This window comes from Vidua macroura, chromosome 5, assembly GCF_024509145.1.
Source record: "Vidua macroura isolate BioBank_ID:100142 chromosome 5, ASM2450914v1, whole genome shotgun sequence".
NCBI lineage: Eukaryota > Metazoa > Chordata > Aves > Passeriformes > Viduidae > Vidua > Vidua macroura.
The window spans coordinates 20,005,910-20,030,618 of NC_071575.1; the positions used below are offsets into that span (position 1 = coordinate 20,005,910).

At 54.1% G+C, this 24,709-nt stretch overlaps 2 protein-coding genes across 4 annotated transcripts; both read left to right on the forward strand.

Annotated features, from left to right (window-relative positions):
- Positions 1–3,576: 3,576 nt before the first annotated feature.
- Positions 3,577–14,364, forward strand: NPTXR (neuronal pentraxin receptor). Its single transcript, XM_053978686.1, has 5 exons — positions 3,577–4,355; positions 11,177–11,399; positions 11,542–11,786; positions 12,115–12,294; positions 12,670–14,364. Exons 1-5 carry the CDS (start codon positions 3,777–3,779, stop codon positions 12,892–12,894), a joined length of 1,452 nt encoding a protein of 483 aa, XP_053834661.1. The 5' UTR covers positions 3,577–3,776; the 3' UTR covers positions 12,895–14,364.
- A 6,165-nt stretch (positions 14,365–20,529) lies between these two features.
- DNAL4 (dynein axonemal light chain 4) lies at positions 20,530–24,709 on the forward strand. 3 transcript variants are annotated; one of them, XM_053978693.1, is made up of 4 exons: positions 20,530–20,605; positions 21,667–21,878; positions 22,542–22,625; positions 23,539–24,709. In XM_053978693.1, exons 2-4 carry the CDS (start codon positions 21,807–21,809, stop codon positions 23,701–23,703), a joined length of 321 nt encoding a protein of 106 aa, XP_053834668.1. In that variant the 5' UTR covers positions 20,530–20,605; positions 21,667–21,806; the 3' UTR covers positions 23,704–24,709. The 3 variants fall into 3 exon arrangements, with proteins under 3 accessions (XP_053834668.1, XP_053834669.1, XP_053834667.1); XM_053978694.1 differs by having other exon boundaries at positions 20,543–20,605; positions 21,664–21,878; XM_053978692.1 differs by lacking the exon at positions 20,530–20,605 and adding an exon at positions 20,623–20,783.

The following is a 24,709-nucleotide window of genomic DNA, read 5'->3' on the forward strand; positions in this document are numbered from 1 at the left end:
GCACCATGGATCAACCCTGGTTTGGTCTTTGGACCTTTCTGGACATAGAGAAGCTCTGAAAAAAGACAAAGGAGTATTCTGGAATTTTAAGGGAAGAGGGAGCATTTGGGAAGGCCAAGCTGTAGCAAGTGGAACCTGAACACCCTCTTCCCAAGTGCTTTGGAGAATCTCCCACATGCTTTTCTTTTAATAATGAAATTAGATCAGGGTACAACCTAGCACTTGGTGGCTGAAAAATGCTTTAGGCTTTTCCCAACTCCAGAACACGTGCTTAAGTGTACTTTCTGACAAGCTGATCTAAGAAGTACGGTGAAAAAATCTCCCTGTGTGTACTTGAAGCCCCAGATTCACTGCATCCCTCTCCAGCCTGTAGCAGCTGCATAAAAAGGCTCAGCTAAACTTCTAGGTGGGAGGTGCTGATGGTGGGAGATGTGGTGGGGCAAGTGAGTTGGTTTTGGACAGAGATTCCCTTTGGGCAGGCAGGAGAGAAGAGCAGGAAGGCAACACTTCTGGGTACTGGGAAAGGGCAGTGTCTGGGCACAGCTCCAACCAAAACACCCTCAGGGCTGCCCTTCAGGAGGGTGTGATGAGGTCTCACCTGGGCTGGGCGTTCCTTGGAGAGTTGCTGCCTTGAGGTACTTCTGCAGCGTCTGAGTTGTAGAAAGCCACAGCAGGGCCTGCTCCAGTGGTGGCATGGCAGGCACCAAGGAATGCTGCCCACCAAAGCCAAGCACAGTCCAGGTGTCATTTGTGTGCCATCAGGCTCACCTTGCCTCTTCTGCATAAAACACTCACAAAGCCGGCACTCCCTTGCCCTTGCACCCTTGTTTAGTTCAGAAGCCAGTGGGCTTTTGGCTGGATTTGAGAACATCAAATGAAGCCAACTCTCACCCAATGCTTTCTGGGGCAGGAGGAAGGCTGGAGAGAGGACCTCAGCCTGACTGAACAAATCCAGTGAGGTCCTGCACCAGCACCTGGTGCAGGCAGACCCAGTAACCAGGGCAAGGTGATGCAAGTCACATCTGCAGGGCTGAGAAACCTGGAAATGAAAGAAGCCAGGATTTCCATGCTAAGTAGAACCTGCAGATCCCCAGGATCGGAAGGCTCCTGGTCTAAGGAGACCGTGGAGCTGAGTCCTTGGAGTGGCAGAGGAGCCCTTTCATCTCCTTAGGGTGGCCCTGGGGATGTTCCTGAGCTGGGTGATAACCTGGGAGGAGGGAATCCCCCACCTCAGAGGCATCAGGTTACACTCCCCTGAGAAAAGGTTCCTCCTCTTCCCTCACCCCACCACCCTGCTGGCCTCAGCATCATGAATGGGCCAGGATGGAGCTGCCTGGTTCCTCTGGGGAGGGTTGGATGCAGGGCAGCCTTGGAGCAGCGGGTGTCCTTCCCCTCAAGCCAGCAGTCCATCCCAAATGTCCCTCTCACCCAGGGGGCACAGTGGGGTGACCCCTTGTCCTGCCTTGCCCTGTCTTGGGGACAGCTGCTGGTCCCAGACACCGTTTGGGTGTTAATTAAATGGAAGAAAATCCCTTAATTGCTTGCTCCCAGTACCTCTGGGCTGAATCCATGAGCTCTTGTTAAATCCAGCTTCTGTCACCAATTCTGCTCAATCAAAACAGGAATTTAAAAAGCCCCACATTGCTTTCCCCCACCCTCTTATGCGTTGCATCCTTGCAAGGGCCAGCTGCCCACCGAGCATCTCTGAATTGTTATTCATGGGACAGGGATGCTGCTCTGGCCACTCACCAGTCTGAGTCATTACTCCCTATGAAAATCTATTTTTGTCACCTCTTTATCTCCGGGAAGAAGTTGTGGTCCCTGCTGAGGAACAGGTTGGGACCGTGGGAGAGATGAGCCCTGCCCTGCTGCAATACCCAACTCTTTCCCATCCCAGCATGGGTGAATGGGGCCAGGCTGGTGCGGAGGGGCTCAGCCTTCCCCTCACTGCCAGAGCAGCACCAGCCAGGGGTATAACCCTTGCCACCACCATCCTACAAGCCTTGGTAATAAAATCTGGACAGTGCAAAGCATCACTTCCCCTGGCAAGAAGCTTTGTAGAAGCATACGGCACTTTTTCCTGCAGGGTAGCAGAAAAAGGATACCCCTCGCACACTGATCTGTGGGGTAGGGTGGCCAGGTACAGCTCTCACATGGGCTCCTTTCAATTCCACTCCCACCTGGCCACTGCCAGGGTGGGCATGCAGCAGGCAGGGGATGACACAGCAGGTCCCACTGTTAGCAAGGGACACGTTGGAGGCAGGGGGCCACCCCTCATGTCATGGGGTGCAGGCTTCTGTTTCCTTTGCATCCTGCACCAGTGCCCACTTGTCCCATCACACCGAGCACTCGCCCTCCCACAGCGCTCACTGGCCTCGCCACCAGGGCCAGACGCCTGTTGCTTGGGCTTTCTTCACATCCACCTGTCCAGACTACTCCATGTCCAGCTCCACTTTTCCTCCTCGGTATTCCTTCACCTCTACCTCTTCCTTGAACCGCCCCATCTGTCTTCCTCTCCTCCTCCCCACAGCCTTACACCACCACGAGTCAGGCAGGTGTCTTGTTGGCTCCGGGGTGATGGTTTTGAGGGGCTGGGGTACAATGCACTCTGTGGGGAGAAAGGGTGACTGTAGCTGTCAACAGCCAAATTTGAGGAGTCTTTTGTTGCTCTGGCTCCCTTGCTATCCACTCAAATATGCCTGGGAGAAAGAAGAGGTAATCTTCACCATTGTTTCATACCCAGCTCTGGAGCTGTTTTAAACACACATGCTCCTGCTTCCCTGCCTGCAAGGAAGGATTTCCTGCCATTACTGAGTAGACCTTGAAATTGATTTTGTTTGTTTTCCCTCTTCTCCTCCTCTTTTCTCGGCAGGGCTGCGTCGCCAAGGCCCCAGTGTGCCTGGGGAACAGGAGAGGGCACGGCACAGCTTCTGTTGGAGCAAGGAGAAAGTGGTTGTCTGAAGCAGCTCGTTTATGAGCAGTTCAGACTAGACTGATGGTGGGGGAAGATTAAACGTGTGTCTTTATTTCACAAATGGATAACGTGGGTGTGTGGGGCAGAGGGTGAAGCATCCCATGGCAGCTCTCTGCAAGAGTCCTGTCTGAGGTGGGAGAACAAGACAGCTAGGAAGTTTGCTAGTTTAATTTTTAGGAGAAAGGCAAGGAGGAAAAGGCCCGAAAGACCATCACAGGGAATGACTGATGAACGGGCTCTCTCCCTCGGGGTATCAAGAGGCCCTTTACTTCCAGCCTAGGCATCTCGCGGGGCAAAAAATCATCCCTTGGGCTGTGCCGGAGCAGCACCCTCTCGCCAGAGGCTCCCGCCGGGCTGACTTCAGCGAGCCCGAGGCAGGGCTGGCCCCGTCCCCGGGTGCCCCTGTGGCGCCCTCCCTGCCCTTCCCGTTCCCTTACCCGCTCGCTTCCCACCGCTCGGACCGTCGCCCTTGCAGCCCGGGGAAGGTGCTCAGCGGGAAGGGGGGGTCACTAAGAGGGGCACGGCCGGGGCTGGGGCGGGGGCGGCGGCGGGGGCGGTGCGGTGCGGTGCGGACGGCGCCGCCCGGCACATATAAGCACGGCGCGGCGCGGTGGGGCCCCGGCGCCGGTGCTGCTGCCGGTACCGTCCTTTCCCGCCAGCTCCCTCCGGGCTGCCCGTCCATCCCTCCGACCGTCCGTCCCGCTCTCCATCCCCGCCCGCTTTGTTTTCTCGCCGTCCGCGGGCTCGGGCCCCCCACGCCGCTGCCACCCTGAAGTTTCTGGCGGTGCTGCTGGCGGCGGGCATGCTGGCTTTCCTTGGGGCCATCATCTGCATCATCGCCAGCGTCCACCCGGCCGGCACCGCCGCGCCCGCCGCCGCCGCTGCCGCTGACAATGACTCGGCCGCCGCCGCTCTCCTGCCCGCTGCCGACAAGGGGCTGGGAGCGCTGCACGGCCCCGCCGAGGCTCTGGCCAGCGCCGGGCCGCGCCTGTCGGGGGGGCCGCCGCTCTTCAGCCGCTTCGTCTGCACCCCGCTGAGCACCGAGTGCCCGGCCACCGGCACCGGCAGCGCCGCCGGCAGCGCCGCCGGCCCCGAGGAGCTGCTGGCGCTGCGGAGCGCGGCGGCCCAGCTGCGCCGCACGGCGCTGGAGCAGAAGGAGCGGATCCGCATGGACCAGGAGACCATCCGGGAGCTCACCGGCAAGCTCAGCCGCTGCGAGGGCGGCCTGCGGAGCCCCCCCGCCGCTGCGCCCCCCGCCGCCGCCGGGCTCCGCGCCGCCCCGCGCCCCGGCACCATGGGCCACCCTCCCGACGAGCCGCCCGCCGTGCGGGAGCTGGAAGAGGCTGTCCGCACCCTCCAGGACCGAATCGACCGGATAGAGGTACGAGGGATGCTCCTGGGGGTCTGGGCGGGATGCTCCCAGGGGATGATGCTCCCAGGGAAAGATGCTCCTGGGGGTCTGGGCGGGATGCTTCCAGGGAAGGATGTTCCTACACGTGCTGTTGCCCAGGCCTGCAGCTACATGCACCCCGAACTAGCTCGTCCCCCTCATCAGACTTCAGGAAGGTTGTCCTTGCCTTCCCATTTCTTGAGATCTCTGCCCAGGAACAAGGGACTCACCTTGAGCCCTCCTCTCCCCTTTGCCTGCAGAGTAGTCCCAAAGCACCAGGGCTGCCCCAATTTCCCCAGAGTCTGCACTCAGGTAGGATCCCTTGCTTGCCCCATAGCACCCTCTAAGGACTCCTCCAGAGCAGGCTGGCAGCTCTGGCAGCCAGAGCTGCCCTTTAGCAAAAAGGTAAATCCCATCTGATGCCATCATGGTTATGAATGGGACCTCTCACAAAGTAAAGTGCAGTGCCACCCACCGGGAGCTTGTCACCCTTTTCCCACATGGTCCTTAGGAGCTGGAGAGAGAAGGGCACAGCTGGAGTCATTCACTGTGCCCATTCCTGTGGCACTGGGCTGTTGGCACTTGGGATGCAGACCCCTGCTCCCCATTCTGTAGCAGTTGTGCAGTGTGTGCCTGGCAGGCTCAGCCTTGGCCCAGCCACAATCCAGTGGCACCAAAAGCTCTACCATGATGCCTGTCATGGGGCACATCACAGAGTGCATGTGAGTGTTGATTTATTTGGGCTGATTTGGACTCAGCAGTCCTGTGGAACTTGGCAGACTTTGCAGGATATGGCTGTGGCACGTGAGAGCTGCAAGAGGAGAGTTGTCTGTTTTCCCTGTGGGAATTGCTCCAGGTAGGAGTTATTCCCTGAGGTCTGTCTGGCGTCAGAGCCACCTGCAAGGAGCCTCCTGTGAGTTCTCAACCTTCTCATCTTCCTGCTCAGTTTCCTGTTGCCCTCTCCACTCTTTCCTGGAGTGTGGGGCGAGGAGGGGAGTCATGCAGCACCCTATGGGGTCCCTCTCCTCAGCTTTGCCCCTCTGCCCCCCTCACTACAGACATGTGGGTGCAGCAGCAGGCAATGGAAATGGGAATGGGAAATTCAGAGCCACTAAGGTCACAGGCTGAGAAATGAGACTGGGAGAAAGGGTTATTGTAAGCGATGGAGTTATGAACAGGAATAAAAAGACAGAGAAAGGCAAATAAACGCATGAACACAAGAAGGAAAAGAGCTGGAAGACCAGAGAGGGAGCACCTGTGAGCTGCCAGGGTAATGCACACACAGGCACAAGAAGAAACACAGAAGCATGCCAGGCACATGCAGGGAGAGTGGGATGTGCAGCCTGTCTGACACATTGCCCAGAGCCAAATGCAGCCAAAGGGAAGGACAGACCCCCCCCCCCAAAAAAAAAAAAAAACTCTGCAACCCTAAACAAATTATTTTCTATCAGTGGAATAACACAGCAGTATGCTCATCCAAAAATAAAGTGGGGAAATAGGTCTCTGCACACATATCCCAGAGGATGCATGGTGGGATGGTGCCCAGCATATCAGTTTGGATCTTGGGGAGCACCAGGCCATAGAGCCATGCTTTCCCTCTTCTCTGTGGGGCAGCATCACCCATGAGCTGCCCTGGCCCCTCTCCCGGGGTTTCTGGTGGTGGTGGGAGGTTTGGGGTGGAGGAGGGGGAAGCTCACAAGGGTTGGAGCGGGCTGTCACATGCACCTAGGGAGCCTAAAGCGGTGCTGGGACGAGGCTTATGCACACACTGATGAGGGAGCCAAGTGGCACATGACCAAAACTGTTTGGTTTTGTGTTGCCAGGGGCCTGAGGGTCCCAAGTATATTCTGCAGGGGAGACACAGCACGCTGAGGCTCAGTGAGCCCTGCCAGGTGAGGAAATAGGGCCGTGTGTTACAGGTAGGCTGGTCTTTGTCCTGGCTCCTGCCTGATAAAAAGTGTCACTGGTGTGCACCACACCCCTGTGATGGCTGCAGCCCAGCCAGCTGAGACTCATGGTCACACCTCAGCCATCCAGGGACAGTTGCCTGTGTCCTCCCTCTCCAAATTGCCTCCCACCCCACCCCAGGAGCACACACCTAAACTTCATGGTGGGGTATCTGCACTCTTCTGTCCCGCATGGCTTTGGCTGTCAGCCCTGGGAGCCTTCCTGGGGTACCCCATGACATGGGAGGCACTCTCAGCCTCCACAGCTATCCTGGATGATGGCAATGATCATCCCAAAAGATTACCTGGATGGGGACAGTCCCGAGGTGGCCCCCATGTGCTGAAGACTGCAAAACCCATTGGGAAGGAGAGGAAATGCTGCCAAGTCTGTGGTGGCTTAGTCTCAGAAGAGAGATGACACAAAATGCCATGAGCTGCTCTGGGAAGGCTGCATCCCAGGGAGTCTCCAGTCAGGTTTGCCAGCAGGGATTACTGCTGGATGCTTCAGAGCTGGGACTACAGGGAGGGGGCTGGTGGAAGATTGCTGATCTAATCTGGGCACTCTCAGCCCTGTCTGTAAGGCATAACAAGATTTATTCATGCACTGAAAAACCTATTAAGGCATTTGTTTCTTAATTTTGTTGGTATGGCAGAAGGATTTCCCAGGAAAGGATGCAGGGAGGGCCTTCATGGTCTCTCTCTTTGTCCCCTGCCATTTCTGTGGGGCTGGGCTAGCATCAGCACAGCATTCACACATCTTCCCTCACCTCTTCCTAACGCTACCCCGGGACTGATAGTCCTTTCCTCATGCATAGCAGCCTAGTTAGGCTTTTTCATCCTGGTTTCAAGGGTCCCCCCCCCTTTCTCTCAGCATGTGCTCATGTCTGTACACTCTGGTGCATCTTTGAACACAGAGCTGAGGGACCCAGGTGCTCCTTTTCCATGCTTTTACTGATTGCTGCAAATGGAAAGGGATTGGGGAGAGAATCACCTTGGCTGCCTGGGCTGTGCAGAGATGCAGATGCCCCCCTTCTCCCCATCATCCCTTGCAGGAGAGTGGAGTGGGAGAGGGGACAGCCTTGATGGGCTCCGTGGGGGACCTGGTGGAAATGCAACAGCCTGTTGGCTCCTCAGCTGGTTCGTGGCTGTGCCATTGCGGCTGGTGACCTGGCTGCTGGCAGGAAACCCTCGGGTAAGGGAATGGGAATGGTAGTGACCTAGCTGCTTCCCTCATCTTAATCTCCAGCAGTGAGGGGATGTAAACACCCAAATTAGCCCTCCTCCTCCGAGCGAGATTTTAGGGGGACATGATCAACGGTGAGCCCTTCTCCTGTGAGGAAGAGGGAAAGGCTGATGCATCCCTATTTTTCTTCTACTCCATGCAGTCCCTTTTGGAGTTTAATGATCCCCAAGGTCCTGCCTGGGTCCAAAGAGGTGGCAGTGTCCAAAAAACTCTGGTGCTGTGTCCAAAAAACTCTGGTGCAGCAGGTGTGCTGTCCTGCAGCAGTGAGTATGCCAGGGTAGCAGCCACAGAGGAGTTTTGTGTGGGCTGTAAGGATTCATGGGTCCAAAGAGTGGAATGGGTCTGCTCTGTGCACGCACGCAGCCGAGCATCCTGATCCCTGGGATGTGCCAGGGCTCCATCCCGCAGGCATTGTCCTGTGCTCCTGCCTGCCCCGTCCCAGCAGCCAAGGTGGGCGCTGGTGTGCTGGGGGCTCAGAGGGAGCAGCGGCGCTCAGATTTGCCCGTGCATTAGTAAATGAGGCTCTGATCTCCTTACGTAAATCAAAGTGCATTTGCTGACTGAGGGCTGCAGCCCCAGAGAGCACATGCTGGCGTGGCTGCTGCAGCCCCCTGCCCCCACCTCCCCCTCCCCACCCCCTGCCAGCCGCTGACATTTAACGTGATTAATATTACCTGGCATCTTTCAGTCTTTTTTGCCGGTTCTGGTGGCCAAAAAGCGTGGAACGAGCCTCCCCCACACCCACTGCCCACTCCCCTGCTGCTGTGCGGTGGCAGATGGGAAGCCGGGTGCCTGCCGAACAGCCAGAGAGAAAGCGCTTCCCCCCCTTCCCCTCCCCAAAGGTCACCAGTAAATAACAGCTGCACACCAACCATTAATAATTTTGCAAATAATTTGCCTGGTGAGAAAGATGCTCGAGCGGCAGCTCGGAGATGAGGATCATGGCTCAGGGATGCAGCCCAGCCTGGCATCAGGGGGATCATCCCCTGATGATGGGGCACGGGGTAGAATGGGAAGTCCGGTCTCCTGTCCAGCCACTGCAGGGATATGGATGGTGTTTGCCGGGATGGCCCTGAAACACTGCCAGATGAGGGTACTGACTGTAATCCCTTTCCAGAAGGAACATGGGGGCAGCAATGGTTCAGTCGGCCACGTGGCTCCAGCTGTCGGTACCCTGGCTGCCAACTTGGAAGGATCAGCAAGAGCTGGAGAGAGGGCTGGATGGGGTAAAACTTGGGAGGGGGGAAGTAAGTGAATGGGGAAAGACACAGTGTGTGAGCACAGAGAGAAGCATCAGGAGGAGATGCCTCAAAGTCAGGGAAATGAAAAATCCATAGGGAGAAAAGTTACAGAGGGAAGAAAATAGCAGCAGAGAGAAAAGCAGGAGGAAGAGGGAAGTAAAAAAAAAAGTACTCAGTCACTACTGAATAATGTAGGGCAGGCTATTGGGGGCTAGTGCGAGTGACAAAATCTCCCAGCTTTTTCTTGTTTCATCATTAACAGATGGAGCCATGCATGAAAGCAGGGACGTAGGCTCCAAACCCGCAGCTCGAGCAATCAAAGCGTGCGGCAGACAGGAGCGTGCCAGCCTCCGCTGTAGCCAGGCAGCCTGAAAGGACGAGAAAAGCTCTTGGAGCCCACGGGATGTGGCCATAGAGGCAAAGGCAACCCCATCCCACCTGTGCAGGCTCCTGCCAGTGCAGCCAGATCAGCTTGGGTACAAATGCAGACAGCCCCAGGTGGGAATTATCCCTGCCAGGAGGATGAGAATTAAACTTTGCACTTCCCTTCCCTCCTGCCATCTCTACCCTGCCTTTCATGCAGTGCCCAAGCCCACTTAAAAAAAAAAACAACCCCAAAAAAAAACCCAAACCACCCCCCCGCCAAAAAAACCACCAAACCCCAGCAAAATAGTTAAAGCCCCTTTCCTATCAGCTAATCTATCAATTTTGCAATGACCAAAGATAGGATGCTCTTTGCTGGGCACTTTTCCCTTACCAGAGAGGTTTTGCTCTCACTGTGCATCCTTAGTGCTGCCCAGAGCAAGCTGGCAGTGAGAACTGGCATTTGGTCACGGCTGGCAGATGTCCCCTGCACAACCTCTCTTTTCTTGCTGGGTTTTGCTTTTCCAGGTTGGTTTTCCTCACAGAACTTGTGGGTTTGCCCTGGCAGACCCTGCTGGCAGCTCTTGCCAACCTTGGAACATCATAACTTCCATTTTATTTGTAGCCTGAGCATGTTGTTGCCCAGAGTGGGTACATTTGTGCTCACACCAATATCATCTTCTCACTTTTCCTCTCCCTGCTGTTCCAATCCGCCAAGGCTGCATCCTGCCCAGCCAAACCTGACTTTTTTCCAGCCTTCCCCTCCCCTCTCTTGTTCATGATGGATAGTGAAGATTAGGGGTGATGTGGGCAGGCATCCCTCCCCTTCAGCTTTGTGTGCGTGATTATCAGGTCTTGTCCAGCTTGGAGAAGCTGTGTATAAGAAAGAAGAAAAAACAGGGAACCACAGCCACAGGTGAATGTGCTGACCTCCCCCAGGCCAGCTCAGCGGCAGGAGGGAGGCTGTTCAGATCGACAGGGATGGTGTCCCCCATGTGCTGCTAGCACAAGCCATGTGAATGTCCAGGGCTGAAGCAGGCATGCAGATCCCTTGGTGCCGGAGGAGCCAAGGCAAGGGTCTCCATGGCTGCTCCAGCACCTCTGGGAAGGTCTGGCAACACAGAGGAGGTGGTTGTCATCTTTCAGAGCCCATGGCAGAGACACTAATGCACTAAGCACATAGGGAAAGAAGAGGGCTCCTATTTACAGAGAAACTCCAGGAGCATGGCAGAGGGTCACTTTCTCCCTTCCAGACTGGTTTTCTTCCAGCTGGGATGGGGTTTCCCAGTCAGGTGGGATCTGGGGTCTTTGCAGAGTGCAGTAGCAGCTGGGAGTATCTTCACCAGCTGCCATGTTGTATTTGCCATGGGAAGAGTTTTGGTCTGAGTGTTAACCCTGATGGGACAAGACAGGCTCAATGTCCCCAGGTGATGTCGCATGCCTTGAGGGCCAGAGACATGACAGCCTGGCACCAGTCCCACTTGTCCCTGCCATCCTGGTGGACCGGGAGAGGCTGGCTTATGGAGAGCTACCTGGCACACGTGCACACACCCCCGCACACCAGCTGAGCACAGCTAAGAGGATTACAGCCCCATTAAGTGATGTTAATGTTAACGTGCTAGCTATAGGTAAGCAGCCTCACGAGCAGCAGGAGTGGCGGGGAGCTCCAAGGTCCTGCCTGCATCATTTCCTCATTGTGGGAGGCTGCCTGCAGGAGCAGAGCCAAGGGATGACCCAAACATCCCATCCTTGCTCTGTCTCTGAAGCAGCAGAAAGTCATAACAGCAGCCAAGCTTCGTTTTGCAGTAATGATCTCAATGGGGGCTCTGAGAGGGGAGGTACAAAGTCAGCTGGAGGCTCTTGGAGAAGACCCCAGTGCGGATATGGGGCTGTCATCCCAGCACTACCTGTAGTGCTGCAGGCTGGGCATGTCCTTATTTTAACTCTTAAAGTGACCCTGTGCTGAATTTTCTCTTTTGTCCCTCCTATTCCCGCCATCATGGCTGCCGCCAAATGCAGCAGGAGCTGCCAGCCCGCACCAATGGCTCAGTACCCACTGCCCCGGCACTTGCCCGTGATGCCCTCCACACCAAGATGGAGCAGCTGGAGGAGCAGCTCCTTTCCAAGATCCTGACCCTGCAGAAGGAGCGCCAGGCCGCCAGCACTGACCGCAGCCAGCAGCAGCACAACATCGAGAAGGAGCTGAACTCCCTCCAGAACCGGGTGACAGAGCTGGAGCACGGTGAGTCCTGCCCAGTGGCGATGGAGGTGGGAAGGAGAGTTCCTACCCTGAGGTACATCGCCAGGAGAGCCCCAGGATGGGTCACCCTCATTCCAATTACAGGTGCTGACCTTCCTCTCTCCTCCCCATCTTTCATATGTAGGACCACTGGGCTACAGCCCTCCTGATGCCTTCAAGGTGACCATCCCAGTGCAGAACAATTACATGTATGCCCGCATGAAGAAGAGTCTGCCGGAGCTGTACGCCTTCACTATCTGCATGTGGCTGAAGTCCAAGGCCCTGGCAGGCATTGGCACCCCATTCTCCTACTCTGTCCCGAGCCAAGCCAATGAGATCGTGCTGTTGGAGTGGGGCTCTAACCCCCTGGAGCTGCTCATCAATGACAAGGTCAGCACAGTTGCAGGAGGGGCAGGAGAGGAAACCCTGCCCACATTTTCCCTGCTTCAATCCCCCTAGGAAATTACATTCCTGGGGACACTGATGTGGGGGAGCTGGGAGGAAGGGGCCCTAGGTTCATGGTGGGAGGCAGGAGGATTAGGAGGATGGCTCATTGGGGTGAGTTCTGAGAGGGAGAAGCAGCACATATGAATGTCTGTAGATTTTGGGATGCCACCAGCACCATGGGGGTGCACTGCTTGCTTTGCAAGGGGCTGGGGAGATCCTGGGGTCCCCCAGCAGTCCTACCAAGCACCGGGATCTCGCGGTTCTCTCAAAGGTTGCCCAGCTGCCACTGAGTCTGAAGGACAAGGCCTGGCACCACGTCTGCGTGGCATGGACCACCCGGGACGGCAAGTGGTCAGCGTACCAGGATGGTGAACAGCGGGGTGCTGGTGAGAACCTGGCCTCCTGGCATTCCATCAGGCCCCAGGGCATCATCATCCTGGGTCAGGAGCAGGTAGGTACCAGTTTGACACCGAGAGCTGCCAGTTAGCATCTCTCTAGTGGGAATTGGCTGGGGGGAAAAGCCCCCAAATGGGGCGAGGGGAGGGGACAGCGTGGGTAGGGCAGTTGGCTCTCCTGCCTGTTCATCCAGCTTCCAGGCTGGCCATGTGCCCTCATTGTCTTCTCCTCCCTCTCCCTATCTCTTTGACCTCCCTGCCTTGTCTTCTTGAATCTCTTCCATGCATTCATCCCCTCCCCTCCTTGCCATCAAGCACCTTGCTCTGCTTCTCCCCAAACCTCTCCCTCTCCCCCTTGCCATTTCCCACTGGATGCATGTTCCTCGTTTTCTCTTCATCCCTGTCCAATCACCTCTCCTGCTCTTTCCCAGGACACCCTGGGGGGCCGCTTTGATGCCACACAGGCCTTCGTGGGAGAGCTGGCGCAGTTTGGCGTGTGGGACCACATGCTGGCGCCAGCAGAGATCCTGGGCTTGGCTAACTGCACCTCCCACCTCCAAGGGAACGTGATCCAGTGGGATGACCAGGCGGTGGAGGTCTTTGGAGGTGCCAGCAAGGCAGGCTTTGCCGCCTGTGAGGAAGGGAGGAAGGCATGAGTGGCCCCCAGCCCTCTCCCCAGTGCCAAGGAGGCCGGTGGCAGCCCTGAAACAGGGAGCCCCTTTCTCCCCTCCCAGACCAGTAGCCTTGCCGGGGCAATGCTTGAGCCCCCTGTGCTGGTGTCCCAGGAGGGAGAGGGGCCCCTGGAAGCCTCCATGTTGTCCCTGTGCTGGTGCTGTGGCTTGTCCTCATTCCTGGCAGGCTGGCTCCTGAGTCTCATCTTGCCCCACTTCTGTTTTGGGTGGAACTCGCTGTACCTGCAGGTGTCCTTGGTATGGTGAGGGTCCTCACCTTGTCAGACCTAACAGGGAGTGGGAAGAAGAACTCCATCTACTTTGAGTGCAGTCCAGCCTCAGTGGGATGCCAGGGTGCAGGCATCACCTGAACACATCCCCTTCCCTTATTTATTTCTAGCAACCTCACTGTCCAGTTTTATGAGCCTGCATTCCAGGATCTCACCTCCAGCCCCATCCTTCTCCTGCTGCCCTGGTTTTCCAAATGTGGCCCCAGGGAAGCTGAGGGAGAATGGAGAGATTCAGTAGCACAGCACTTACGCCCCTGTACCCCTTTCCCTGCCTCTGCTGCCTGTTTGGGCAGGGCTGCCCAAAGCAAGCCGGGGTTTTGGGGCACAGGGAAGAGAGCACTTCCCACCGCCTCCAAGCTGGGGGATGGGTGAGCCACCAAGGGAATGGGGGGAAAGGGGCAAAGCATCTCCCCCAGCGCTGGCCGAGGGGGAAAGAGTGCAGCACTGCCATCGAAGGGAGCAAAAGCAAGGAAAAAAGAGATGGAGGATGGTGGCGGTCAGAGGAGCCCTGCCATCCATCCTCCAATCTTTTGGTACTGGATTAGGCTACTGCCCTTTGTTCCACCCAGGTACCCTTCTTTAGCTGCTCCTTGCCAGGGACAGGGCTGCCACTGGCCTTGAAACTGGGAGGGTGAAAGAGCAGGCTGGTGTTTTCCCTGTGGAGTGCCTGAGAATACACTGTTTCCACATTGCGTGGTCACCAACATCTCGATATGTGAGTGTGTGTATGTGCACGTGTGTGTGTGTCTGAGGGTGGGGTGGGAGGGTTATTTCGGGGCTCTCATGGTTGCTCAATGCAGTGTTCAGCTTCCAGTGTTCCCCCTACCCCAAGTCCCACTCTGGGTGACAGCTGCCCCCTCCCCTGGGGGAGGCAAAGCTGGCAGAAGGGATAGCCCTGCCACCCCCCATCCCCCCGCCCAGGGTCTCTGCCAGTGCTGGGGTGACTCAGCCCACGGGGGATGACACGGTGGGGATGGGGAGCAGCCCCTCTGCTAAGTGGGAACACTGTGACCTTCGTGCACCCTGAGGAGCTGCCCCCTCTCCCTCGCTCGCTCGCGCGCTTTCTCTAATGCACGTTTGTGAAAAGGGCCCCCGACGCGTGCCCGTGTTGGGACGTTTCTTTTGTAAAGCTGATCGTGAACAATAAACGTGATGTTTTCTGTTCGAGCCTGCTGCCGAGTGCGAGGTTGCTGGGGGATGGACAGGACTGGTCAGCCTGAGATGAGGTGACCTTCCCCAGGGTGCTGAGGGTTGCATCACTGAAGGGAGTTGGCCAGGCCCACCAGTGGCATTACAGGAATATCATCACAGGGGTTTGGTATTGTTGCCCCAGAGGGGCAGGGGATGGTGTCATGGTCCGGCCACCTTTGATCTACCCCACTGCAGAGCAGTATGGGGTACAGGCTGCTGCAGGTGGGGCATGAGGGCTGGGGGAAACACCTCTCCATGGAGGGAAGCAGAAACAAGTGAGAAATCCTGCCCTCTAGGTCAGAGCACGATAGCAAGGAAGTCACATTGAACATAAATCTAATTAAGTACTAGTAATGAGTTTCTGACCTAGCTAGGCACAAGACGGTTCAGGTATGGCTCTTGGAGCTCCTATTGTAGAACAGTTCATGACCAGGTCTGCATGGTGCTTTTGCCTCTCAGTGGGTCCTGCTCCTGCTATGAGAGGCACAGGTTCCCCAATATTTGGGGGAAACAGCAAAAAGCCCAAGTACTGAGTTTCCCCATTGTTGGCATGCTGATGGGATCTCCTCTCTGAGTCAGAGCTGTCCCCCACCAGTTCTCCTTCTGGAGGGTATTTAATGCCATAAAAGAAAGGCTGGCACTCTCACCTTCAGCACGTCTTCACAAAGTTGAGGGCTGGTTTTGAAGAAGAAGTATGTACTTCAGCTGGAACATTGGTTCAAGGGCCTTGCCGAGCTGGAGGCTCACACCCCCATCACTAAGAGGAGAGGGTTCAACAGGTGCCCTTTGCTCGTGTGCCCAAATAACAGCAGCATAATTAAGAAGCGCAACATTTTCTAGAGGAGGAAATGTCAAAAAACACTGATGGAATCATAAACTCAGAAAGAGGTTAAATGGGGAAGGAAACTGGTCCAGAAGACCCTCCTATCAAAACTGCAGAAGCACTGTGAGAGGGCTCTTGGGGCTGCTGGCCAAGGCAGGAGAAACATGAGAGGATGAACAAGGATGGAAACAGCCTGGCTGCTGATGTAGGCTATTGGCAAAACACCCATCTCCTCTGGAGCCTGGAAACCCAGCCCATGTTGAAACTCTGTGTAAATCCTCTCCAGAAAAGCAGGAACAAACGGGACACCAGGAGATGCTTGATCAGGGCCTTTGGTGCTGCCCTCCTCACCTCTGCCAAATGATGCTGGCATGATCCTAATCCCAGCCATGTCCCCAGGATGTGGATCTGTCACTTCTGGAACAGGAGAATGGGGGGAGCCTGGTGGCAGAGCTTCTGCAGGGCGAGCTCCTCTCCCCCAGAGGCTCACAGACAATTAGTCAGACCTGGGGGCACACAGGAAAACTTGGTAGAATTTTCCCAAACCTTTTAAAAGCTTCCAGCAAATGCCTCCACATAAGGCTCTTCAGGAAACAAAGGCATTATGGAGAGCTTAGAAATTGGATGGGAGACACAAATGAAGAGCAGAAATAAATATTTGATTTCCATCCTGCCCTGGCTTTCTGCAGGAAGCAATGTCTGCTTCTTACCTGTCTGAGGAGGAGGAAAGCAAGATGAGACTATTTCTTTTCAGTAAGCCAAGCCTTGCAAGAGCTGCAAACCTGCAACAGGGCTTAAAAGGTAGAGGAGATGACAAATCAATAGCTTTGCTGCCTGCAAGGAGTAATTACAATGACTTACACATATTGCTTGCTTCTAAATTAACCAGGAGCACTCAGGAGAAGCCCCATGTCTCTCTAAGGGCAGCTGGTTGGAAAACAACATGTTGTGCACAGAAGAGATGAGGAACAACAAAGCCAGCCTTGAGGGAAAGAGGAGGGTGGGGAAGGAAATATTTAACAGTGGCGTGGAGAAGGTTTTGTGCTTGTGGCAGATACTTCAGCTGGTTGGCTGGGTTGTGTCCAGATATCCAGGATGGGGGGGAAAAGGAGGAGGGCAACCAAGAGCTGGGCAGTGCAGGGCAGGGGCACCGCTGGGCTGTGGCAGCTCAGCAGGAGCTGGCACAAGAGGAGACGTTGTGGGAGACAGGCAGGTGTGATGGATGCCACCCATGTGCTGTCCTCTATGTCCCTGCCAAGGGGTTGTAGGCACGCTTCGAGGAGAGGAAAGGAACTGCCATTTCCTTCCCTAATCTGCAGGACTCTCTGCTGAAGGGCTTTCTGCTAGCCAAGGGCTTAGCCAGACTCAAATACCACCCATCCCACACTCCCAAAGAGTTTTGTCTGGCAGTGAAGAAGATCAAGTTGAACATGGCAATGGGAAACCTTCAGGCCTGATGGCTATTAACTTCTGTGTTTGAAAAGAAAAATGCTGACATTTATGAACCCCTCCAGCCCCTGCCCCTCTTTCCAGAGGGCACCACTGGCCATGCAGGCTCTGCCTTCCCAGGGACACGGGCAATCCTGGGACGGCCGACTTCAGAGTGAGCTTTAGGGATCTCCTGCGCTCCCCAATACCTGCAACCTCAGCAGAGTTTGCATGTCATGGCTCCCCGCAGTGTGTCAGCCTCCTGGTGCCCTCAAACGAGGTCAAGCCAGCCAATACTTGTCCCCAGGAGGTGACTTCCAAAGTCCCCACTACTGCTCTGCCCTAACAATGGGACGCTGCCTAATTGCCTCCTTTCACCTTCCTGTCCTGCTGGGAGCCTCACTTGCTCCCTCCCAGAGCCAGGAAGGCTCATTAAGACTTGTGCAGTGCTCACACAGGGAACGCACCACGATTCCGGAGCATCTGGCACAGGAACAGCCCCCGCACGGCTGCTAGTGCTGCAGCAACAGACCTTACTAACAGTAGCTGTCCTTACTAGAGGTAGTAGCTATGGGATCACGTGGGGCACTATGTTTCCCAGCAGACCAGGGGATCAGGCTGTCCCAAAGCGAGCAGCCCTGTCCTCTGGCACAGAGGCTGAACTGCTCCTGGCTGCCACCCATTCCTGCACACCAGTGTCCCCATCTCTGGCTTCCCTCAGCTCAACATGCTGGGGGTTTTGATCCCAGCGAAATGTGGCTTCAGCATTCCCACGGAGCCTCCTGAAAGCTGTCTCCACACCATCCTGGGGCAGCTGCAGGGCGCACCTCAGTGTGACCCAAGGCCCCAGACTTGGCCCTCTGTTACTAGCCAAGGCGGTGTGGAGCAGTGCCCAGTCCCTGGGCTGTGGCTGCCAGGCTGGATAGCAAGCTCCAGCCCCCCTGCTTTACCACAAAGAGGAGATGGGGCACGGCAGAGCCTGTGCCCACAGGGACAAGGGGGAAGTCCCAAAACCTGGCCAGAAGCAGGTAAGAAAATAAAGAAAGAAAAGAAAAGATGTCCTCCACCTGATGAAGAGTCAGCCTGCTGTCTGGTTAATGAAGATGACTAAAAGAAAGCATGAGGCAGTATATTTACTAGATATATGTATATTTTGCAGCCAATGGTTACTTTTCTGTGCTCAGCTAAGGAGTACAACACACCCTCATGTCAGAAGGCAAATAGTACTTTGTTTCAACGCATTTCACTGTGGTTGCTGAAAACAAAGGGATCTAAGAGTCTCCACCTCTGATTAGCGGCAATTAAGGCATGACCAGCCAGAGCAAAGCAACAATTACAGTTCCCTACAGACCCACGGGGGTGAATTGAACCCTTGCTCTGCACTTGCTTTCACCTGCAGAAGGGTACCCAGTCCACTAGTATTGGAAACTAAAGATCAGGTGATGTGCTGTCTGTGCCATGAGAACCAGCAGCAAAAAGAGCAGTACACGTAACCTTTGTTGGCTCAACAAGGTTTGCAGAGTGGTACAGAGGCAGCCTGTGGAAACCCTGCACTTGAGGGTCCAGAAACCAACTGCTCACATTTTGTTAAGCCACAGGAGATGGAAGCAGGCCAGCAGAACGCTCTCCTTCCTCAGGAGGCAGCTCAATCTTGCAGCCCCACTGTATCACCCACCACAATCACAAAAACATTGGTTTTCTTATCTTTGGCCCACTGCAGTTTTTGTTCAGCCGTTTTCCTTTAGCTTCTCACCTAGGAGCCACTGATGAATAATCCTCACAAGCAGTCCCAACATTCCCTGAGGAAAACACTCCTGGGGGTCACACTGATCAGAACCAAAGCATGTTTAATTGAACCCAGAATCACACAGATAAGCGTGCTCCCCCCTGCCTCACGCACAGAGGCACATGCACACAAACACACCAGCTCACACTCCCTTGCTGCTTGGTAGTAAAAGTGGGTGAAGTACACAGGGATTAAAGCATTAAAAAAAACACAGCAAGAATACGGTGCTTGAAAGTGCCGTGTCCCTGGAGAGCTTAGAGTAGCTGCCTGGAAATAAAGTAATGATGATGGAAAGATCTTCTTCCTTGCAGAGATTCTCTTCCTAATTATCTTGTCTAAAAAGAAAAAAATGATGATCTCCCAGCTTTTATCTGTCTCTTGACAATTTTAGCTCTGTGCCTGCCTTGTTGCAAGAGGTCCAAAAGAGGAAGGAGAAGGAATTAGCCCAGAAGGCAGGAATGAGGTAGGAGAACAAGTGGCACAGGAGGCAGTGCTTCATTTTTGACACCACCAGCACTGACAGAAAAGGAAAATATGAATGATCACTGCAGCTTTGTCTTTGCAAGCCCAAAGACAGCTTCCCTGCCCCCAGCACTGCTCTGTCAGGCAAAGGACAGGCAGGAAGTTGGATTCACTGCTGAACCTGTGGAAGAGATTAACAAGGTGTTCTTCTCCCCGTGATCACAGGGCAGAGCTTGGTGCTATGGTGAGGGAAGAGGACTCCTGAGCTGGCAGGGGCAGGAGATTGCCCAGATTGTTCCTCCCCCACTCTTTTCCTTCTCAAACAGCTGGAAAGCAAATTCTTCTTTCAGCAGGCAGCGAGCAGCAAGAACATTTCAAACACATACCAGTCACAAGCACCACATGAAAAATCAGAGCCATGAGCCATTCTGCAAGACAAGGATGGCCACTGATGAAAACCAGTCATCACACCCAGCAGCTGGGGCTTTGCACATGAGAAGTCTTTCCCTTGGTATTATCCTGGAGCTAGCTGCTTCTCCATCCTTGTTAATTTCACATGAATGCAACCCTAGACCTCTCTGAAAACCATTTAAGCTCTGGTTTAGAGGTAATCGATGTTTGGCTAGCAGAGTGCAGAGACAAGAAAGGTTTGGTAGCAAGCCCAGAGCCAAGAAAAACTTCAAAACAAACAGATGTTACAAGCATAAAGCTTTGGAGGGTGGGAGGGAGGTGATTTTCTCCATGGGGATGGAGGCTGGTGCTATACGAGCTGTTTGCAAACTCATGATTCATCCCCACAGCATCACTTTCTCCTTCTTTACACTCCTGTTGACATGCTAAAATGAACTGTTGCCTCTCCCACACAATGAGAACTGTCCAGTTCTGGAACCCCCAGCTCAGGAAGGACATTGAGGTGCTGGGGCATGTCCAGAGAAGGGCAACGGGGCTGGTGAGGGTTCTGGAGCACAGATCCTGTGAGGAGCAGCTGAAGGAGCTGGGATTGTTCAGCCTGGAGAGGGGGAGGCTCAGGCACCTGGTCACTCTCCAATTCCCTGAAAGGAGGCTGTGGCCAAGTGAGGGTCAGCCTCTTCTCCCAGGCAACCAGACAGGACAAGAGGACATAGTCACAAACTGCACCAGAGAGGTTCAGGCTGGACATTAGCAGGAATTTTTTCACAGAGTGATTAGACATGGGAATGGGCTGCCCAGGGAGGTGCTGGAGTCACCGTCCCTGGAGGTGTTTAAGGAGAGGTTGGACGTGGCACTCGGTGCCGTGGTCTGGCTCACATGGCGGCGTTCGGTCACAGGCTGGACCATGATCTCAGAGGTCTTTCCTAACCTGATTCTGTGGTTAAAAAAAAAAAACAAAAAAAAACCACAATTGCCCCAAATCGCTCCTTGTTCTTATATTTATCCTTGTTTTTTTTTAAAGAAAAAATACCTAGAACTAGGCCCCTAAGGCGTTTTAAGTCAGAAAAATATTAAGCTGCCAGAAGCCAGGTTGGGGGCCGGGGGGGGCGGCACAGCACAGGCGCTCCGTGGCCACCCCAGCGCCGCAAGGCCCTGCGCGGCGGCCGGCGGGGAAGCAGCCAATCAGACGCGCCGAGCGGCGCGCTCCGCCCAATGGGCGCAAGGGGGGCGGGACTTCCCGCGCCGGTTGCTATGACAAGCGCGGCTCTTCCTTAGCAACGGCGCTGGGCCGCGGCGGCCGCGCAGGTGAGGCCGCGCCCGGAGCTCCGCGGTCCCGCTCAGTGCCGCTGGCCGAGCTTTTCCTCTGCGGGGACGAGGGCGGCGGACCGGCGCGGCGGGGCTGCTTCGGGTGTGCGGTCCGCTCGGCCGCGTTCCGCTGCCTCACACCCTCGGGCTGTGGCCGCGGGCACGCCCCGGGCTGGGGGTGGGTGTTGAAGTGGCTCCCGGGGGTGGCTCCGGCCAGGCCGGGGTTCTGACCTGCGGAGGTCGTGGTTTGCCTTCCACGGCCCCCATGTGACGGCTAGTGGTCTGACTCGGTGCTTTAGCCAACAGCTCTGTGTACGTGGTATAAGTGACTGGTGTGTCGCCTGACACCGTGTTGAATTCGTTTTCCTTTTAATATGAGCTCACCCTTGCTCCCCTGGGTAGGAGAGGAAGATGCTTTGTTGTGGGTGAAAGAACCAGAGGGAGGATGGCGGCGAAATGCTCTGAATCTCTCCGTCAGTGCTGTGCCTCTGCGTTGCCAGGGTAGAGGCAGGCTGGTAATGAGGCCCTGAGGCACGTCCGGAGTTTTCCCATATGGCCCTCCCCAGCTGACAAATGCTCGGGGATCTGAGGAGCAAGTGCACAAACGAGACCAAGATGTTCCTGTTAAACATTTCCGTCCAGACGAGTACGCAGATTCTGTGCCTAAAATACTCCTACCCTTCTCTTGTCATGTGCAGTTTGAAGCTATTGCAGATAATAGTGTCCTGGGAAAATCCTTTTGGAATTAATCAAGAGTGGTAGCAGCTGATACATTGTTCTCTTGTCCTCTCCTAAAAGCCGTACCTTGGCTCAACTCTTCCCTCAAGCTCCACTGGTGCTTCTGGGAAGCACTGTGCTCCTCACTTATGGAAAAAAATACGGTTTAATAATTTGTTTGCATTAATGGTCTATGAGCTAAGACTCTCAGCCGGGTGTGAAGGTGCTGTTGAGGAAATGGCAAGTGAGTGAGATAGCATGATATTCTCGTAACAGTTTCCTTTGCCTTTTGTTTTAATTGAAAGCCATCTGTCTCTTGCCCGTGTTTGTTTTTGTTGAAGCAGTGTCCTCTAGGCCAAGGAGTGACTCCTCCTGCTGAAGAGAGGAACACAGAACCCTGTTCCTCTCAGCTGGCTGTGCCGCAGCACTTTGCTGAACTCCAGGCAGCCCCTCTGCCCCTTCCTGGAGTTTCTGTGGAAGGACCATGGAAGAAACCGAGGAGGAAAAAAAGGACGAGGCTGATTATAAAAGGCTTCACAGTTTTCCTCTGATTAGGGTATGGAGGGAGATGGATTACACATCTACCAGTGTCAGAGATATGAAAATCTGCCTTCATTCTTACTATCCTTCTCCTGCTGCGTAGCTACTGTGAGAACGTGTGTACTGCTGGTCCTTGACCTCTCCTGGGGAAATCTAATAGCTCTGGTGTTCCCCATGACAGCCAGAGGAAACCTGGGCCAAAGTGATCCATCAAACAGATTGAGAGCACACTGCCTTTGGAACCCTCTCTTGTGATTTGGATGCAGCTTGCTTTTTGTCCTGAAGAAGCTGGAGCAAAAGATCTTGCTAGCCAGCCAGATAGCAGCAGCAGAAGAAAAGGCTGTGTAATTTAGATTTCTTTGTTAATCATATAGCAATAATTAAGGACTGTGGTGGAAACGGTGTTAGCGTGCTTTCCCTTTATATTATAGGAGAAAAATTGGCAAATGTCTTGATTTCCTTCTTTAAGCTGTGCTTACACAGTGCTAGTTTTCATGTAGGTAGAGAAGAATTCCTCATTGGCTGGAGGAATTGTTCACTTATAGTGCAATAAGCCTTTTCAGATTTACTACATCTTAGCCCCTGATAGAGCCAATGCAGAAGTTAGAGCAATTTACTGTTGTCTTGTGTGCAGTTCTTAATTTTCTGCTTAGTTGTGTTGTCTGTTTGCCCTTTGCAGCACTCAGACATGCCGGAGGAGATGCGTGTAGAGACCATGGAGCTGTGTGTCACAGCGTGTGAGAAGCATGCCACCAACAATGAGGTACCAGCCACATCCCAAAACGGGCAGCCTGCTGAAACTGCAGCTCAGGGAACCTGCAGGAGCAGGGATAAAGGTGTAGGGCAGAGCAGAGTCAGGTCCTGACCTCCTATTACTCTCTGCACTGAACTAGGGTAGAAGGAGGCAAGGAGCTTGGCTAGATCTCAGATTAATTTCCCTTGGTCTGCAAGATCTATAATAGCACTTTGCAGAGATTAGTAGTGGTGCTGACTCCCAGACCTTACCTCCTTGCTTATCCTGCCTTCTTGAGACCTGCTTCCACTCTGTTTATAAAACGCCTTGTGTCCTGAGGGCTTGGTTCAGAACTGCATGGAGTCTCTTGTTTTGGGGATTAGTACATGAAAGTCTGTTAAATATTCCCTCTTGGCTTTAGGACCAATGATCAAGGGAAAACATACCTTGCTTCATGGGCAGGGCACTGCCTGTCACTGAAAAATCTTCCTCTTGCCTTTTTTAGGATCAAGCAGGGTGTGATCTGGGAGAAGCAAGCCTTTTAAAAGTCAGCCTACTTTCAGTGTTTTGGTAATTAGCTGGAGGAAAAAAATGGACTCCTGTAAAAATAGCTGCAGCTTAGTGACCTGAATCTGCTCTCATGGTCATCACAACCAGTATAACTCTAGCAGCATCTGAAGCAGAACACTTACTTCAGACTCTGTGAACAACAGAAGTGATGCAGTTCTTTAGTTTTTCCTAGCTGCTGGGCTGGAGGCTGCTGAGACCAGTTCTACCCTTGGGTTTACCTCTGGGGAGTGCCCAATTCCTGAGGTGCAGCTGCTATTCCTGTTGCCCATGGATTTAGTAGTCTTAAAGGGAGGAGAAGATTAGGGGGATGTTTGCATAAAACCTCTCTGGTTGCTTTGTCTCACCCTATGGCATCTTCCTTAACGTTCTCCAGAGTGCTGCCAAGATGATCAAAGAGACGATGGACAAGAAATTTGGGTCCTCCTGGCATGTGGTGATTGGGGAAGGTTTTGGCTTTGAGATCACTCACGAGGTGAAGAACCTGCTGTACATGTTCTTTGGTGGCAGCCTGGCTGTGTGTGTCTGGAAGTGCTCCTGACTCCTGGCCGGATCCCAGACTTGCTGAATACAAGAGATTTCTTCCTGCTTTTGACAAGTTTTGTATGATCTGGAGGTGGGGCTTTATTTTTAATACTTAAATGTCAAGATTTCTTTTTTTCATACTGACGTAACAGTTCTGTGGGAAACATGAAGTTGATGCGCGTGTGTGTGTATAAACTTGCTAAACTGTCCTGTCCTTGCTTGTGGGATTTCTTATCTGTCTGTGGGTCTTTCCTTGGTGTTTGAGCTGGAGCAAGAGGCAAGTGAGGAATGGGTGATCTCACAACACACTGCACAGCAGCGCTAGCAGGGGAGAGCGAAAGCAAAAAGGTGCCACCTAGCCCTATGGTTGTTTAACTCCCCTTTATTCCACATAGTTTTCCTCTCTCCTCTGCTTTCTCTGCTACCATGCAGTATGGCTCTGACCAGCACCTGTCTTTCCTCTCTCTGCATGCTGCTTATACATTCTTCCTTTATTCTAAGATGTCTGTGCAGACCTGACAGCACCAAGGGTCTCCCTTCAGGCTGTCTGTGGAGGTGTGAGCCACAGGGAAGCAGTCCCGGCTTGCCCTTCCCTGCTGTTTTGGGAGGCTACAACAGCTGAGCTGCCTGGGTGTAGGAGGTTGCTATGCAAACTGCCCTCTCCTTTCTCACCCACAGCACACTGAGACAGCATGAAAACACAGGCGGCTGACGATGCCTGGGGAGTGGGTGAGAGCTCTTTTTAAGGCTCAAATGCCTCCCTGTCAGTTCTTGGGGGTGTTGCAAGTGCTGTGTACTTTCAGCATCTTGTTTGGAGGCTGATAGAGAAAGGAGGCTCCATGTGAAATATAACTTGGTCATCAGAAACCTAATGTCTTTCTGGACTTGCATTCTTTTAGCCTGTTTCATTTTTTAATGCTGTTGGTGTTGGAGGATCGAATGAGCGTAACTATGTTACGTGTATGGCTTATTTATAAAACCTGGGAAACAGTGTTTTTACAATAAAAGTTTAGTAAAATGTC

What these genes read in the sequence shown, in the direction of transcription:
- NPTXR (XM_053978686.1), top strand. Translation starts at nt 3,777, where the DNA reads ATGCTGGCTTTCCTTGGGGCCATCATCTGCATCATCGCCAGCGTCCAC. An exon ending in ACCGAATCGACCGGATAGAG is followed by an intron (nt 4,356 to 11,176) that starts GTACGAGGGATG and finishes CGCCAAATGCAG; the next exon opens with CAGGAGCTGCCAGCCCGCAC. An exon ending in GGTGACAGAGCTGGAGCACG is followed by an intron (nt 11,400 to 11,541) that starts GTGAGTCCTGCC and finishes TTTCATATGTAG; the next exon opens with GACCACTGGGCTACAGCCCT.
- DNAL4 (XM_053978693.1), top strand. Translation starts at nt 21,807, where the DNA reads ATGGAAGAAACCGAGGAGGAAAAAAAGGACGAGGCTGATTATAAAAGG. An exon ending in ACAGTTTTCCTCTGATTAGG is followed by an intron (nt 21,879 to 22,541) that starts GTATGGAGGGAG and finishes TGCCCTTTGCAG; the next exon opens with CACTCAGACATGCCGGAGGA. An exon ending in AGCATGCCACCAACAATGAG is followed by an intron (nt 22,626 to 23,538) that starts GTACCAGCCACA and finishes AACGTTCTCCAG; the next exon opens with AGTGCTGCCAAGATGATCAA.